Source organism: Colobus angolensis, unplaced genomic scaffold (genome assembly GCF_000951035.1).
Source record: "Colobus angolensis palliatus isolate OR3802 unplaced genomic scaffold, Cang.pa_1.0 Scaffold168, whole genome shotgun sequence".
NCBI classification, from domain to species: domain Eukaryota; kingdom Metazoa; phylum Chordata; class Mammalia; order Primates; family Cercopithecidae; genus Colobus; species Colobus angolensis.
In genome coordinates this window covers 5,364,468-5,377,570 of record NW_012114799.1, presented here as the reverse complement: position 1 = coordinate 5,377,570, position 13,103 = coordinate 5,364,468, and the positions used below count along the sequence as shown (strand labels likewise).

At 35.8% G+C, this 13,103-nt stretch overlaps 1 protein-coding gene across 4 annotated transcripts in view; it reads right to left on the bottom strand.

Annotated features, from left to right (window-relative positions):
- R3HDM1 (R3H domain containing 1) overlaps positions 1–13,103 on the bottom strand; it is a 200,677-nt gene that overhangs the window by 96,886 nt on the left and 90,688 nt on the right. For all 4 annotated transcript variants that reach the window (XM_011937729.1, XM_011937730.1, XM_011937728.1 and 1 more), the window contains 4 exons: positions 10,323–10,437; positions 9,230–9,308; positions 271–330; positions 47–187 (listed from right to left, as the gene is read on the bottom strand). In XM_011937729.1, coding sequence (XP_011793119.1) covers positions 47–187; positions 271–330; positions 9,230–9,308; positions 10,323–10,437 — 395 coding nt within the window. The remainder of the gene's footprint in view (positions 1–46; positions 188–270; positions 331–9,229; positions 9,309–10,322; positions 10,438–13,103) is intronic.

The window sequence follows — 13,103 nt, the reverse complement described above, 5'->3', positions numbered from 1 at the left end:
TATTATGATTTAGATATATAATATGCAGTTACATCTCGACACTTACATTCTTGTATTGCTAGTTTTGTTTACTATGACAGACTTCCCACTCTGATCAACATTGTGGTCTAATCCAAAGTAAGCGGCTACTCTATGTAATAGCATCCTATGGTAAGATGTCATTGGGGGGAATTTTTTACGTGGAGACCTAGAAGCACAAGAAAAACCAATTTAGTAAGTCAAGGAGAATGGTGATGACAATTTCTTTTCTTGTTAAATGTCAGGACTTACTCATTATTACCAATGAAATCTAAAATTTCTTGTTCCAATTTCAGCAGCATCATTCTGTCCCTGAAACAAAGTATGAAGACTCTTATATGTAAAACTTAGTAATGAAGTAATCACAAATGTCAACAGACTATGATTTATACAGTTAAATTTCACCCCCTAAAAACTATACATTCAGGACTACCCCAATCTTGATGCTAGAATATCTATTCACGTTTTAAAACAATAAAAGATGATTTTTTTAGTTTAACTTTTTATTATGGAAGTTTTCACACATACGCTAATGTAGAGAATAGTGTAATGAATTTTGATGTACCCATCACCCAACTTTAACAATAATCAACATGTGGCTATTCTTAAATGCATTTTTTTTTTTTTGCTTACACATAACGAAGGAACTTAAATGTATTTTGATCTGCTAAGTATTACTATATTAGAGTTTGTTCTGTGAATGTGTGCATAGAAAAAGCACTTTAGTTTTTATTTCTCATTCAATGAAGTGGAGAGGAAGCAGAAAAACAGATATCTTTAGTTAGGCTCATGACTTTGTTTTCATGCTGACCTCCATAGAAACAGTATTCTAAAGAACATGCAATGACAGTAACAACAGGAAAACTCCTATGGGACTCTAATACTAGTATGTAGATGGGACTATGGCAGAGAAGTATTAATTATATCGCTAACTTAGAAGAAGAGGATATTTCAACCCATTCTATAAACTGCCATTATATATTTTTAAATTTTCCCATGAAAATCTAAGTGAATCAAAAACCTCCAACATATAAAATAAATAAGGACTCTAGGGAGTACCTGTATATGCTCCTTTAGATCACTAAGGTCTTACTTAGTTCACTTAGCTGCAACAAATTAATGGTATCGCTCCCCAAAGGACCTCCCTGCTCACACACCCATAACATGGCTCCAGAATTTTCCTGTGCTAATTGGAAATTTCATGCACATGTGAAAAAAAAATGTAAGTTACAGAACCTTAAAGCTAAAAGCAGCTTTACAAATCATTCAGTTTTATCTTTCAAAGTTTACAGATCAAGAAAACGAGGCCAAGAGGTTAATGACTCCCTAAAATAGAAACTATGCAGATTATTCTCAATTTCAATAGAAGAACTGGTAGCCGCCGCCTTTGGTCACCTGAAAGTCTACACATCAGACCTGCATTTGATTCTCCTCCTATACCGCAAAAGTTTCATAAAACTAAGTAATAACTTTTCCCCCATCAGTCATTAGATATTTAACTATACATTTTTATATTAGTTTTAAAAAAAATCAAGAGAAAAACATGTCTACCTGGTGATTTCAAATCCAAAGCTGAAGACAGAATTACATTTTAATAAAAATTATATCAATATTCAGTTTTGTCTCCAAATCTGCTTCTCCTTTAGTATATCCCATCTCAGTAAGTGGCACCATCTTCTACTCAGTATATGATACTAGAAGCATGAGAATTCTAGTTTTTATTTATTTGAGACAGAGTTTCGCTCTCATTGCCCAGGCTGGAGTGCAAGGGCACAATCTTGGCTCACTTCAACCTCCATCTCTCAGGTTCAAGCGATTCTCCTGCCTCAGCCTCCTGAGTAGCTGGGATGACAGGCATGTGCCACCAGGCCAGACTAATTTTCTATTTTTAGTAGAGTTGGGGTTTCTCCATATTGGTCAGGATGGTCTCGAAGGTGGTGGTTGTTTTTTTTTTATAATCATCCTTTTTCAAATGCTTCTATATAATTACTACTGCAAATTTTATCTACTTTTGATCTATTTTTCTACTGTCACAACCCTGGATCCAGGCAATCGGGATTTCTGGCTTGACTACTATAGCAGGAGTATATTGTCTCCCTGTATCTTCCCTGATCTTCCCTAATCTATTCTACATGAAACATGTATAACAATCTTTTAAGAACACATATGTGATCTCACATCACTCACTTTGTTAAATCTGTCATGGGTTTCTTACTGATCTTAGAACTAAACATATGTACAAGGCAGGCATGAACTGGTCTTCATCCAGCTCCAGCCTAATCTCCTGACCTGAACTCACAAAACTGTTATCATCATGGTTTATTTCTGTATTTGCCAAGCTCCTATCTTTCTCAGGTACCTTGAACATGCTGTTCCCCTTTGCTGAAACACACTCTTATATTCTTTCTTAGAATTGTTTCTTTCGTATTTTTCTTTAATAGCATTTATCACAATTATTGTCATATAGTTATTTGAACTATTTGTATATAGAAGGGTTCAACAAATATATTTTGCATGGAATAAAGCAATAAAATTACTTCGTCCAGAAGGTCTTTTAGTATTCTTTTTGTTTTTCTTAAATTTGGGGGGAGAGTGAAGAATTTTCACTTCCTGAAGTTTTCCCCAGAAAGGATTTATTTACTAAACTGTAAGACCATCTTTCATCCAAGTTTTTTTTTTTTTTTTTTTTTTAAGACAGTCTTGCTCTTTTTTTTAAGACAGTCCCCCAGGCTAGAGTGTAGTGGCACAATTTTGGCTCCCTGCAACCTCTGCCTCCCGGGTTCAAGTGATTCTCCTGCTTCAGCCTCCCGGTAGCTGAGGTTACAGGTGCCCGCCACCACACCCGGCTAGCTTTTGTATTTTTAGTAGTCACAGGGTTTCACCATGTTGCCCAGGCTGGTCTCGAACTCCCAACCTCAAGTGATCCACCCACCTCGGCCTCCTAAAGTGCTGGGATTACAGGCGTGAGCCACTGCGTCCAGCCTCATCCAAGCTTTTGGGGTTAATTTATCGTGAGACAGTATTTTCAGTAACTTTTATAATTTACATAGTGCCTTACTGTAAAAAAATAAAGACGAGAATCAAAAGCAGGCAACTAGCTGGGCGCGGTGGCTCAATCCCAGCACTTTGGGAGGTTGAGGCGGGCAGGTTACCTGAGATAGGGAGTTCAAGAGCAGCCTGACCAACATGAAGAAACTCCATCTCTACTAAAAACATACATAATTAGTGGGGCATGGTGGCACATGCGTGTAGTAATCCCAGCTACTTGGAGGTTGAGGTAGGAGAATTGCTTGAACCTGGGAGGCGGAGGCTGCAGTGAGCTGAGATCGCACCATTGCACTCCAGCCTGGGCAACAAGAGTGAAACTCTATCTCAAAAAAAAAAAAAAAAAAAAAAAAAAGCGGGCAACTTATTTGGAGTTCATAAAACAGTATATTTAAATTGATTTTCTGTGTTTGAGCTAAAGAGTAGGTATAAGAATATTTCAATTGTTCTTCAACGAATGTACTGCCACTGAAATTTCTACTATCTGTGTGAAATAACAAAATCTAACAATTTTACTGGCCATTGATACAAATTAGGCTTTCTCTCCCCTTAATATGTAGATCTATAGATTGCAGAGGATTTTTAGATTATCTGGGTTTTTTATTTTAAAAAACATACCCTGCTTTTAGTAGCACTTGTTAAAATAAGAATGACAACTTTCCTAAGGTCTTAAGATTTATACCTTCTGCCTTTTATTCCACATTGTAGCTTATCCAAGCTTTCAAATTTTCATATCTGTAATTGAGCTTAGATATTTTTATAATGGTCATCAAGTTCAAGATTAATAATCCTTTACAGGAGATTCTAACAAGTAAATTACTTTTCTTAAGGTATACTGATGTTTTAGCAGGTGAGCCAAAACCATCTAATAGTAGGCATAAACTAAAACTTCTATCGTGTAACCTTTAAAATGAACTGATACATGCTGTTATTTATTAAAGAAGTAATAAAAACAAGCTAATAAACTACTACTAAAAGTTAAAATGAAGGGCTAACAGTCTTTTAGTTACTAGTGTTCTAGTCATTATTCCAGAAGTAATTTCAGAGAAAGAGGGAACAGTTGTTATACCAGTGGCAAATAAAAATAAAAGCAGAAAATAGTAATGCTTCTGTTTGACCACCCTCCACCCAATGTTTCACATACTCTTGGTCAAATGTCTGCAACAGATAAGAAATAAAATGACTTAAATATTACCTCCAATAAAAATGACTTTTAGAAGATATTTCAGAGAGCAAATACATGATGTTCCCTAGAGCAAACAAATTACTTAAAAAATATCCATTTTCAGGATTAATCCACGGAATTGTTTTCCTGTTAGTTACTTAATATAGTTATCTGTACCATCCATATTTCTCTATATAAAATTTATACAATATGGCTAAAAGCAACACAAAAATATGTACAAAATTATGTCAGTGAGTGTAATCTTTATCAATAACACCTTCAGGTTCCTAGGTTCTAATTCATTAATGACTGTATTTAATACAGTAGCCTCTGAAAATATTGCAGACACCCAGAAATTCCAGATAACTTATTATTTAACCCCTGAAATTTAGTTTGTTTATTGGGCTATGAACAAGATAATGAAGATTTAATGATGTGAAAAAAAAATTTCAAATTAAAGTGATCCAAAAAGGAAAGGTTGACTAAATTTTAGTATCACTAAAAATAAATCTGCTTAACATCTAGTAGAATTCTCTAGGCAATATTCAACCTTGAAAGCTTCAGTGGGAATTTGCCATACTTCTAACTAATTGTATACCAGGTATAGCTGGCAATTAGCTGTATGCTTCACTGAGAGAGAATACTGAATCATTTATTAAGCAAACCTTATTTCTTACAAAATTTAACATTAGCTTCAACTTCCTAAAACCACAATGACATTAATAGTAACTTATACATTAGCCATTAAATGAATTATTCACTTGTATATTTGCTCAAATAAAAACATACACAGAAGGAATAAAAGTACATGATACAATATGGATGAACCTTAAAAACATTATGCTCAGTGAATAAAAGCCAGTCATGAACGACCATGTATTATATAATTTCATTCATATGAGATGTCCAGAACAGAGAAATATACAGAAACAGAAAACAGATGAGATGAGGATTGGGATCATCCAATATCAGTATTACTATTGTTATTAGCATAGGAATAGCTACAATGTATGGGGTTTCTTTTGGGGCAATGAAAAAGTTCTGTTACTGCAGTGACAGTGCTCCTATCTGTATATTGAATGTACTAAAAACCATTAAACGGTATAGTTAAAAAATGTCTATGTGGATAACTGAAAATCGTTTGCATCTATAGAGGAAAAATAGCTACACAATGGAAACATAATTTGGAAGACATAAAAACGGATTTACAATCTTTGTTCCTTGCTGATGTCTTTCCCACAGGTTTAGAGAGAGAAGAAAAATTCTGCCTGTCTAGGATCTTGTTTCACTCATACTAGTTATGAATTCCTACCTTCCCACTTATTACTCAACCCACTGAGTTCTGGTTCCCGCCATCCTATTCCAAATGTTAAAATAGCCAACAATTTCTAACTTCCGAATCTAATGAATTATTTTTGGTACTTGTTTTGGAAAACCTCTTTAATCATGTTTTCCCTCTGTTCTCACACCAACACAACAACTATCAACAGAGAAGATTTCTGTGACCCCAAATACGTGGTGATTTCTCTCCACCAGCAAGCAAGCAAGCAATTCTGCAGTGGACACCAGCTGGATGTCCTCCAATTCAATTCTGACACTCTGTACCTGGAGATAGTGTCAGATCCCACAGTTTGGGGCTCAGTCCCCAAGACTGCTCCACTTCAGACACCAGTTCCAGGTCTAGACCTCTGGAACTTCTGACTACTGGCTTCAAGTTGGGGTTCTCATGACCCCTGCTTTGGATTCAGCTAGTTTGCTGGAGCGGATCACAGAACTCAGGGAAACACTTATATTTGTTGGTTTATTATAAAGGATACAGATGAAGAGATGCATACAACGAAGTATGGGGGAAGAGGGATGGAGCTTGCGTTCTTTTCCTGGGGCTTGCCATCCTCCAGGAACCTCCATGTGTTCAGCTATCTGGAAGCGCTCTGAACCTGTCCTTTTGGGTTTTTATGAAGTCTTCATTATGTAGGCATGATTGTTGAGGAGACTGACCTTCACTAATCTCTTCATCCAGGAGGCTGGGAGCAGGGGCTGAAGTCCCAACCCTCTAATCATGCCTTTGTCCTTCCAGTGACCAGCCTAATCTGATATCTTGAAGCTGTCAGTCAACATTAGCATACAAAGAGATACCTCTTTGGAGATTACAGGCATTTTAGTTGTAAGATAGGAAACAGGGAGGAAGACCAAATATATACATTTCACAACCTTACAATACTTCTATTTTCATATCCCTCTGTTATTTTATTTTAATTAAATAATTCATTTATTTTGAGACGGAGTTTTGCTCTTATTGCCCAGGCTGGAGTGCAATGGCGTGATCTCAGCTCACTGCAACCTCCACCTTCCAGATTCAAGCAGTTCTCCTGCTTCAGCCTCCCAAGTAGCTAGGATTACAGGCATGCATCGCCCAGCTAATTTTTGAATTTTTAGTAGAGATGGGGTTTTACCATGTTAGTCAGGCTGGTCTTGAACTCCTGACCTCAGGTGATCCATTGTCCTTGGCCTCCCAAAGTACTGGGATTACCCGCATGAACTACTGCACAGGGCCCCTCTGTTATTTTATTTTCTGTGTAACTGTTCCCTTTTGGTTGAGTTCCAGGACAAATGTTCTCAGGATTCCTCTGTTCGCTCTCTCTCTCTCTTTAGAGATGGGGTCCAGCCTGGAGGGCAGTGGTGAGATCATAGCTCAGTACGGCCTTAACCTCCAGGACTCCAGTAATCCTCCCACCTCAGCCTCCTGAGTAGCTGGGACTACAAGCACATGCCACTGTGCCCCGGTTTCGCTATCTTTAGTACTTGGCCATTCTGTTCTACTCTACTGTCCCCATTGCCTTTCCATATACAAATGATCATCAAGTCCTGCCATGATACTTCCTAAGTATCTTTCAAATGTGTCTTTTCCTCTCCATTCTTTTCTATGGTCTCCTAGCCACTGTCTTTGTTTACAGTTATCTCTGCCAAAATAATCTTTCTAAAACACCAAAGTAATCTTTCCAAAACACAAATCTCATTATGGCATGGCCCTATTTAAAATCCTGTAACTACTCCTTAACTTGGCATGTCATACTCAGTATTTCTCGACTGATGCACTACTGGCATTTCAAGACAATTTTTCATTGTTTATCACTGTTTCGTAGGTATTTTTAGCATCTCTGGCTTCTCAGCAGCACTCTGCACTCACTGCGACAATCAAAAGGTCCCCTCACATTTCCTCACTGCCAGGGCGTTATTATCCCATGTTGACGATAGTTGGATATGACCTATGCTTCATACCTCACCAGTACCTTTACTGTCACTTTCTTTTTGTTTGAGACACAGTCTCGCCCTGTCGCCCAGGCTGGACTGCAGTGGCGCATCTCCGCTCACTGTAAGCTCCACCTCCTGGGTTCACACCATTCTCCTGCCTCAGCCTCCTGCATAGCTGGGACTACAGGTGCCCACCATCATGCCTGGCTAATTTTTTGTATTTTTTTTTAGTAGAGACGGGGTTTTACCATGTTAGCCAGGATGGTCTCGATCTTCTGACCTCATGATCCGCCCGCCTTGGCCTCCCAAGGTGCTAGGATTACAAGCGTGAGCCACCGTGCCTGACCTTTACCGTCACTTTCTGGAATAACTTGCCACATGCTTGTGAGAGTCAGAGGGTACAATCTTATCTTTCCTTGAATATAACACTTCCTCTCACATAACTATGCCTTGGCAATCCTCTAGTCTCTATCTGGAATGCCCTTCCCATGCTTCTCTGTATGGACAGCTCCAATTTAAAACACTCTTAATTCAAGATTCAGGTTAGGCACCACCTTTCCAGTGACACATTCCCAAATCCTTTCAGAGATTGGGGCCCTTTTCTGGCTATTACAGCATCTGTAAACCTCTTTTATATTTGCTTTATTTTAATTATCATGTGTCTTTTTCTAGTACAGAGACAGTGAATACTGTAGGGTCAGAGCTTTTATGTAAAACCTTTTCATATCTACGATGTTTACTTAGCACAATGCTTGGCACATGGTTAGAGATGTTCAACAGACTCATAAATTTATCTTTCTGTTGGGACTACTGAGGAATAAACTTGAACTGGAGGAAAAAAAGTCAAGCAGAGTTGCCTATATTCTCTCTAAATCCTTACCTATAATCCTTTAGCTCCTATTATCGACAGACCACTTTTCATTTTGGTAATTATCTTTGGGGTTGATATTAAACACAAAACAGAAAATCAAGATAGTACTGAAAACAATACCTCCTGAATAAAAACAAGTTATCTTGAAGCAAGACTATATGAGATAAACAATTCTCTTATCTTCCATGTGCCCATATCTAGTGACATCATTTTTATTTCAGTGTATGTCAAATACCTACTACTCTGGAAAGTTAACATCTAGAGGAAGATTTCTTCACCTTGGCATCTTTCACTCTATGAAAGTGTTGGTCAGATAATTTGTGGGTAGCCATTTTTGTAGGGAGAATGCCTCAAAGTGGTTATGAGTTGCCAAAAAATTTAAAAATTATTCATTTAGTAATCTGACAAAATGAAAGATTTCACAATTAAAGTACTGACTCAACTCAAAAATCTTTGGGTTGATGGTTTATAAACTCAGCAAGAAGGAACAAAAACTTTGCATTTAAAAAGTTCAAAAACTCATTATAAGTGAATACTCTAAGTTCTTATTTGGTTGAGTGCACTATGGTGAGATACCTATTTTTCTTTTTTCTCATGACTTAATGGTGTATGTCTAACTCAATTAAGAGCCTAAATATCTTAGTGATTCTGTATTTCCCAAAATTCATACATCATGGTGACATGCATAATGCAAAAAGATATTTATATATTTTCATATACTAGACCAACAAGACCTTCGCCCTAAAAAACTAAAATGTTTCTGGTGTACTTCAAACATCTGCAATCTTATTCTATTACTGTAACTCAGTAATGAAAACATATATAGCAAAATTATGGTACTCTAGAAGCAATGGAAACCTTATAAATTTAATTTTTACCTGGGATTGTTTTTTAATGTATTTACTAAAAATTCATGTAGATCTATGCCAGTTGAATCAGTGTATTCTTGACTGGAATCTAAAAAACAACAACACAAAAACCCAGTATAAAGTTGTTTGAAAACAAGTCCCATTCCCTTTTACACATGATGTATATCTTAAATAAAACAAGATGCCCCACATTGAAAAAAATTTGACAAAGTAGGAAAAGTTACAATGAACTCCGGTGACCACAATTTTTCTATTCCCATATAATGTGCATGACCATGAGTGTATATAACTGCATATCCATGCACATTTAAAAAAAAAATTAACCTCTCACATGTGTCTGTTTAATTTCCTCTACATTCTTTAAAGATCCTTTTTTACTCACCACCACCTCATGTTCAAAATGCCTCTGTGGGTGAAAAATTTAAATGATTTACATAATTAACTACATTTGTAGCAAATTAAGACAGCTTAGTTCAGACATGAATATAATGGAGGCAATAATATGGAGGTAGATACAAATTTTAGTTGTGAAAGAATTTGATTCTTATGAGGTCTGTTACTACTGGCTTGCTTTCAAAATACTTTTCAAATATTCGTGCTATCTTCTCCTTAAATGTAACATCCTTATACTATTTATAATACTGGTCAACATAACTCGGTTGTTAAATTTAAAAAGCATTTCTATTGATCTGCAATGCCAGGTAATAGTGAAGACCTTCCAAACTTATAAAAGAATATTACTGGATACTCAATACTATGACATCAGCTCTTTGTATCATAAGGAATTCAAGAGTGATAGTATTCTTAGTGGAATCAATATAAAAATTATAATGACTTTAGTATTTTACTATGAGTGAGGGACCATAAGATATTTACCTTCCTCAATGTCTGTTATGTGTTACAGTTTTTGGCTGAAACGTCTTACTGATATATGGAACTGTGTTAAACCATTTTGCTCAGGTGAGTAAGTACTGTATCATCCTTCCACTCTGTTCTGTGTCATTTTACATAAAGATATACTATATATAATTATTCGAGGGGTAAAGGATAGAATTACTGATAGCAAAATTTTTTTTTGTAAAAAAACAAAAGAACTGCAAACCTCTTGATAACATTTTTCTGGGCAACTTATCACTGGCCTTTTCTTTTTCTGCTTCATCTTTTAAAGGCTTCTCTTCTTTCTCAAATGATTGTGTTAACTGGATCTGAATTTTCTCCTGTTGGAAGGCAAAGTCAATTATTCAATGAAAATACAACATAATTCATTTAATACCACACATTTATATTTTTTGAGCAACATAAAATTGCACAAAGAAAAAAAGATTATTTTACCCAACTGGATTCTTTAAACTAAAAAACAATAACACTGTACCACTTTTATCAAAAACTTTACATAAAATGTTAAAATTCATGTTCTGAGTTGAATATATCAATTAAAACAAACCCTCAAGATTATTATGGAGAAAATAAATGTTTCCTATTATAGTTTAAGCGCATCAACTTGTAAAATCCCTGGAGGATGAGAATTCAGGTCTTCTTAACCTATTTTTGCAAGGAAGATGCCAACCAAGAGCATAATTATCATCAATCATGACAATACGAATGTATAAGTGTCAAGTCAATGATTAATAAAAATTAGGTTTCTCAGTATCCATTATCATCACACATTCCTTCATTCTCCTACCATATAAAAATATAAGTACAAAAATTTCCGAAATCAACGGCACACAACTTTATTTCCTTTTTGAGATTTATATATCACTGTCAATCCTTCGATCACCACAGTTGTTTAGAAAAATTTCAAACAAAATTGTGTCCTTATAGATATGTAATGTTTAACTGTAAAGTAACCACATTCTGTAAGACTGAAAGGAGAATTCACATTTTACTTTACATGTAATTCCAGAACCCAAAGGGATTACCAGAAATTAATTCACACAGAGAGAAAAGGCAAAAATCATGTAGCTCTGTTTACTTAGGTAAAGAAAGCTATAATAAATTCTACACCAGTTTTACTAAAGATAAAGGGGTAGCCTATTTTTAGACTAAATTATACTGTTGTTCCACAGTCATGAAAACCATCAATCAGACACGTAGATTTTTTACCACAATAGGACTGCTACCTGCTATTTTCATCTCTTTTCTTCTTCTCAATTCATCATACCAGTTCAAATTTGTGTTCATAATATAGGGTAAATGATGCACACTGGCAGTTTTCACTAGGATGACAAACACTTGCTTTATGCACTCTCTGTCTTGTTTACCAAAGACACTGGCAACTTCCTTACACTCATCAACCAGGAAGTAATTCTTCTTACTGTGATTCATTTTCCAACCCACTTTCTTTACTCTTTTCATAACTGCAAAACAGTTACCTAGAAATGAATCCCAGAACTATTTTTCAGAAGTATAATATTGAGAAGTTTTCTTGACTTGTAATTTCTATTCTGGTTACTCAAGAGGAACCCAATGAAATCCAGGCTGGGAGAAAAGATTTCACACTAACCCCTCTTAGATCTTCACTAAAAGGCACTTCCAGTAACTAGCAGATTTCATTTCTAAGCTCTCCTCAAAAAGCCATACATTTTAATTACAGATATTAAACTATTTTATCAAAATGAACTATATTTTTAAAATCTTGTAAGTTTAATGTACTGAGGCCTGTCTTCAGTTGGCCTAGTTTTCAGTAGCAATATAAATAAGACATATTTTAAACACTGAAGTCCTTATATACAAAATCTTCAGACTATAAATAACTGGAATAATAGCTACCTCTCCATAGGAAGCTGCAATTCCTTTACTCTTCACTCTGTCAATGACATCTGTTATTGAGGTCACTTCCCTCTCACAAGCTCTCATCAGATACCAAGTGACATCTCTCTCTTAATTGCCTCTCAACTTTTTGAATGAGTTTTATTCCAGATTAATTCCTCAAAAATCACATTCTGAATCAAGCAAATTAGTTGGAAAGTGTGTCTACCATCAAGGATTAGATACTAGTACCTTTCATGAGAAATAATTTATTTTCCAATTTCCACCCAGGTGCAATTTATTTATCTCAAGGCTTGGAAAAAGACTTCTTACTAGAAGAAGCATCTTTTATTCAGAAGATTTTATTCATAGGCAATTATCCAAAAAGAAAAAGCTTACTGGATCTAAGAGAAACTGAGAAAGAATATATTAAGGGAAATAACTGAGTTTTGATATAGCTTCTTTAGTCATTATCCACATGCCATAACTCATCTTTTTGAACTGCCAACACAAAAAATCATCTATGATCAATAATGTATATATCAATACACAACATATATTCCTGTTATTTTTTCCTCATATAAATTTTCACTAGCCAAATTTAGTACCATAACAGGTACTCAAGATTTTTCAAATAGGTAAAATGCACTACAAAAAACAAAGGTCATGACACAGCTTTTGATTTTTCAAAAAGTAAGCACTTTTTCTGTATTAACAGATTTATGAATGCCTGACCCTTCTTTCCTCAATCTCTTTTGACTGTCATGAGGCTAAGATGGTGTAACATCTGTTTTTTGGTCGACAGAACGAAGAAATGAATTTTCAAAAACATTACAGCACCTACTACTCCATCCCAAACAGGCGTATTCTTTACTCTGACTTGTACAGAAGAACTTTTTTTTTTCTTTTTTGAGATAGAGTTTCACTCTTGTCACCCAGGCTGGAGGGCAATGGCGCAACCTCGGCTACCTGGAACCTCTGCCTCCTGGGTTCAAGCTATTCTCCTGCCCCAGCCTCCTGAGTAGCTGGGATTACAGGCTTGTGCCACCACGCCCAGCTAATTTTTGTATTTTTAGTAGAGACGGGGTTTCACCATCTTGGCCAGGCTGGTCTCAAACTCCTGGCCTTAAAT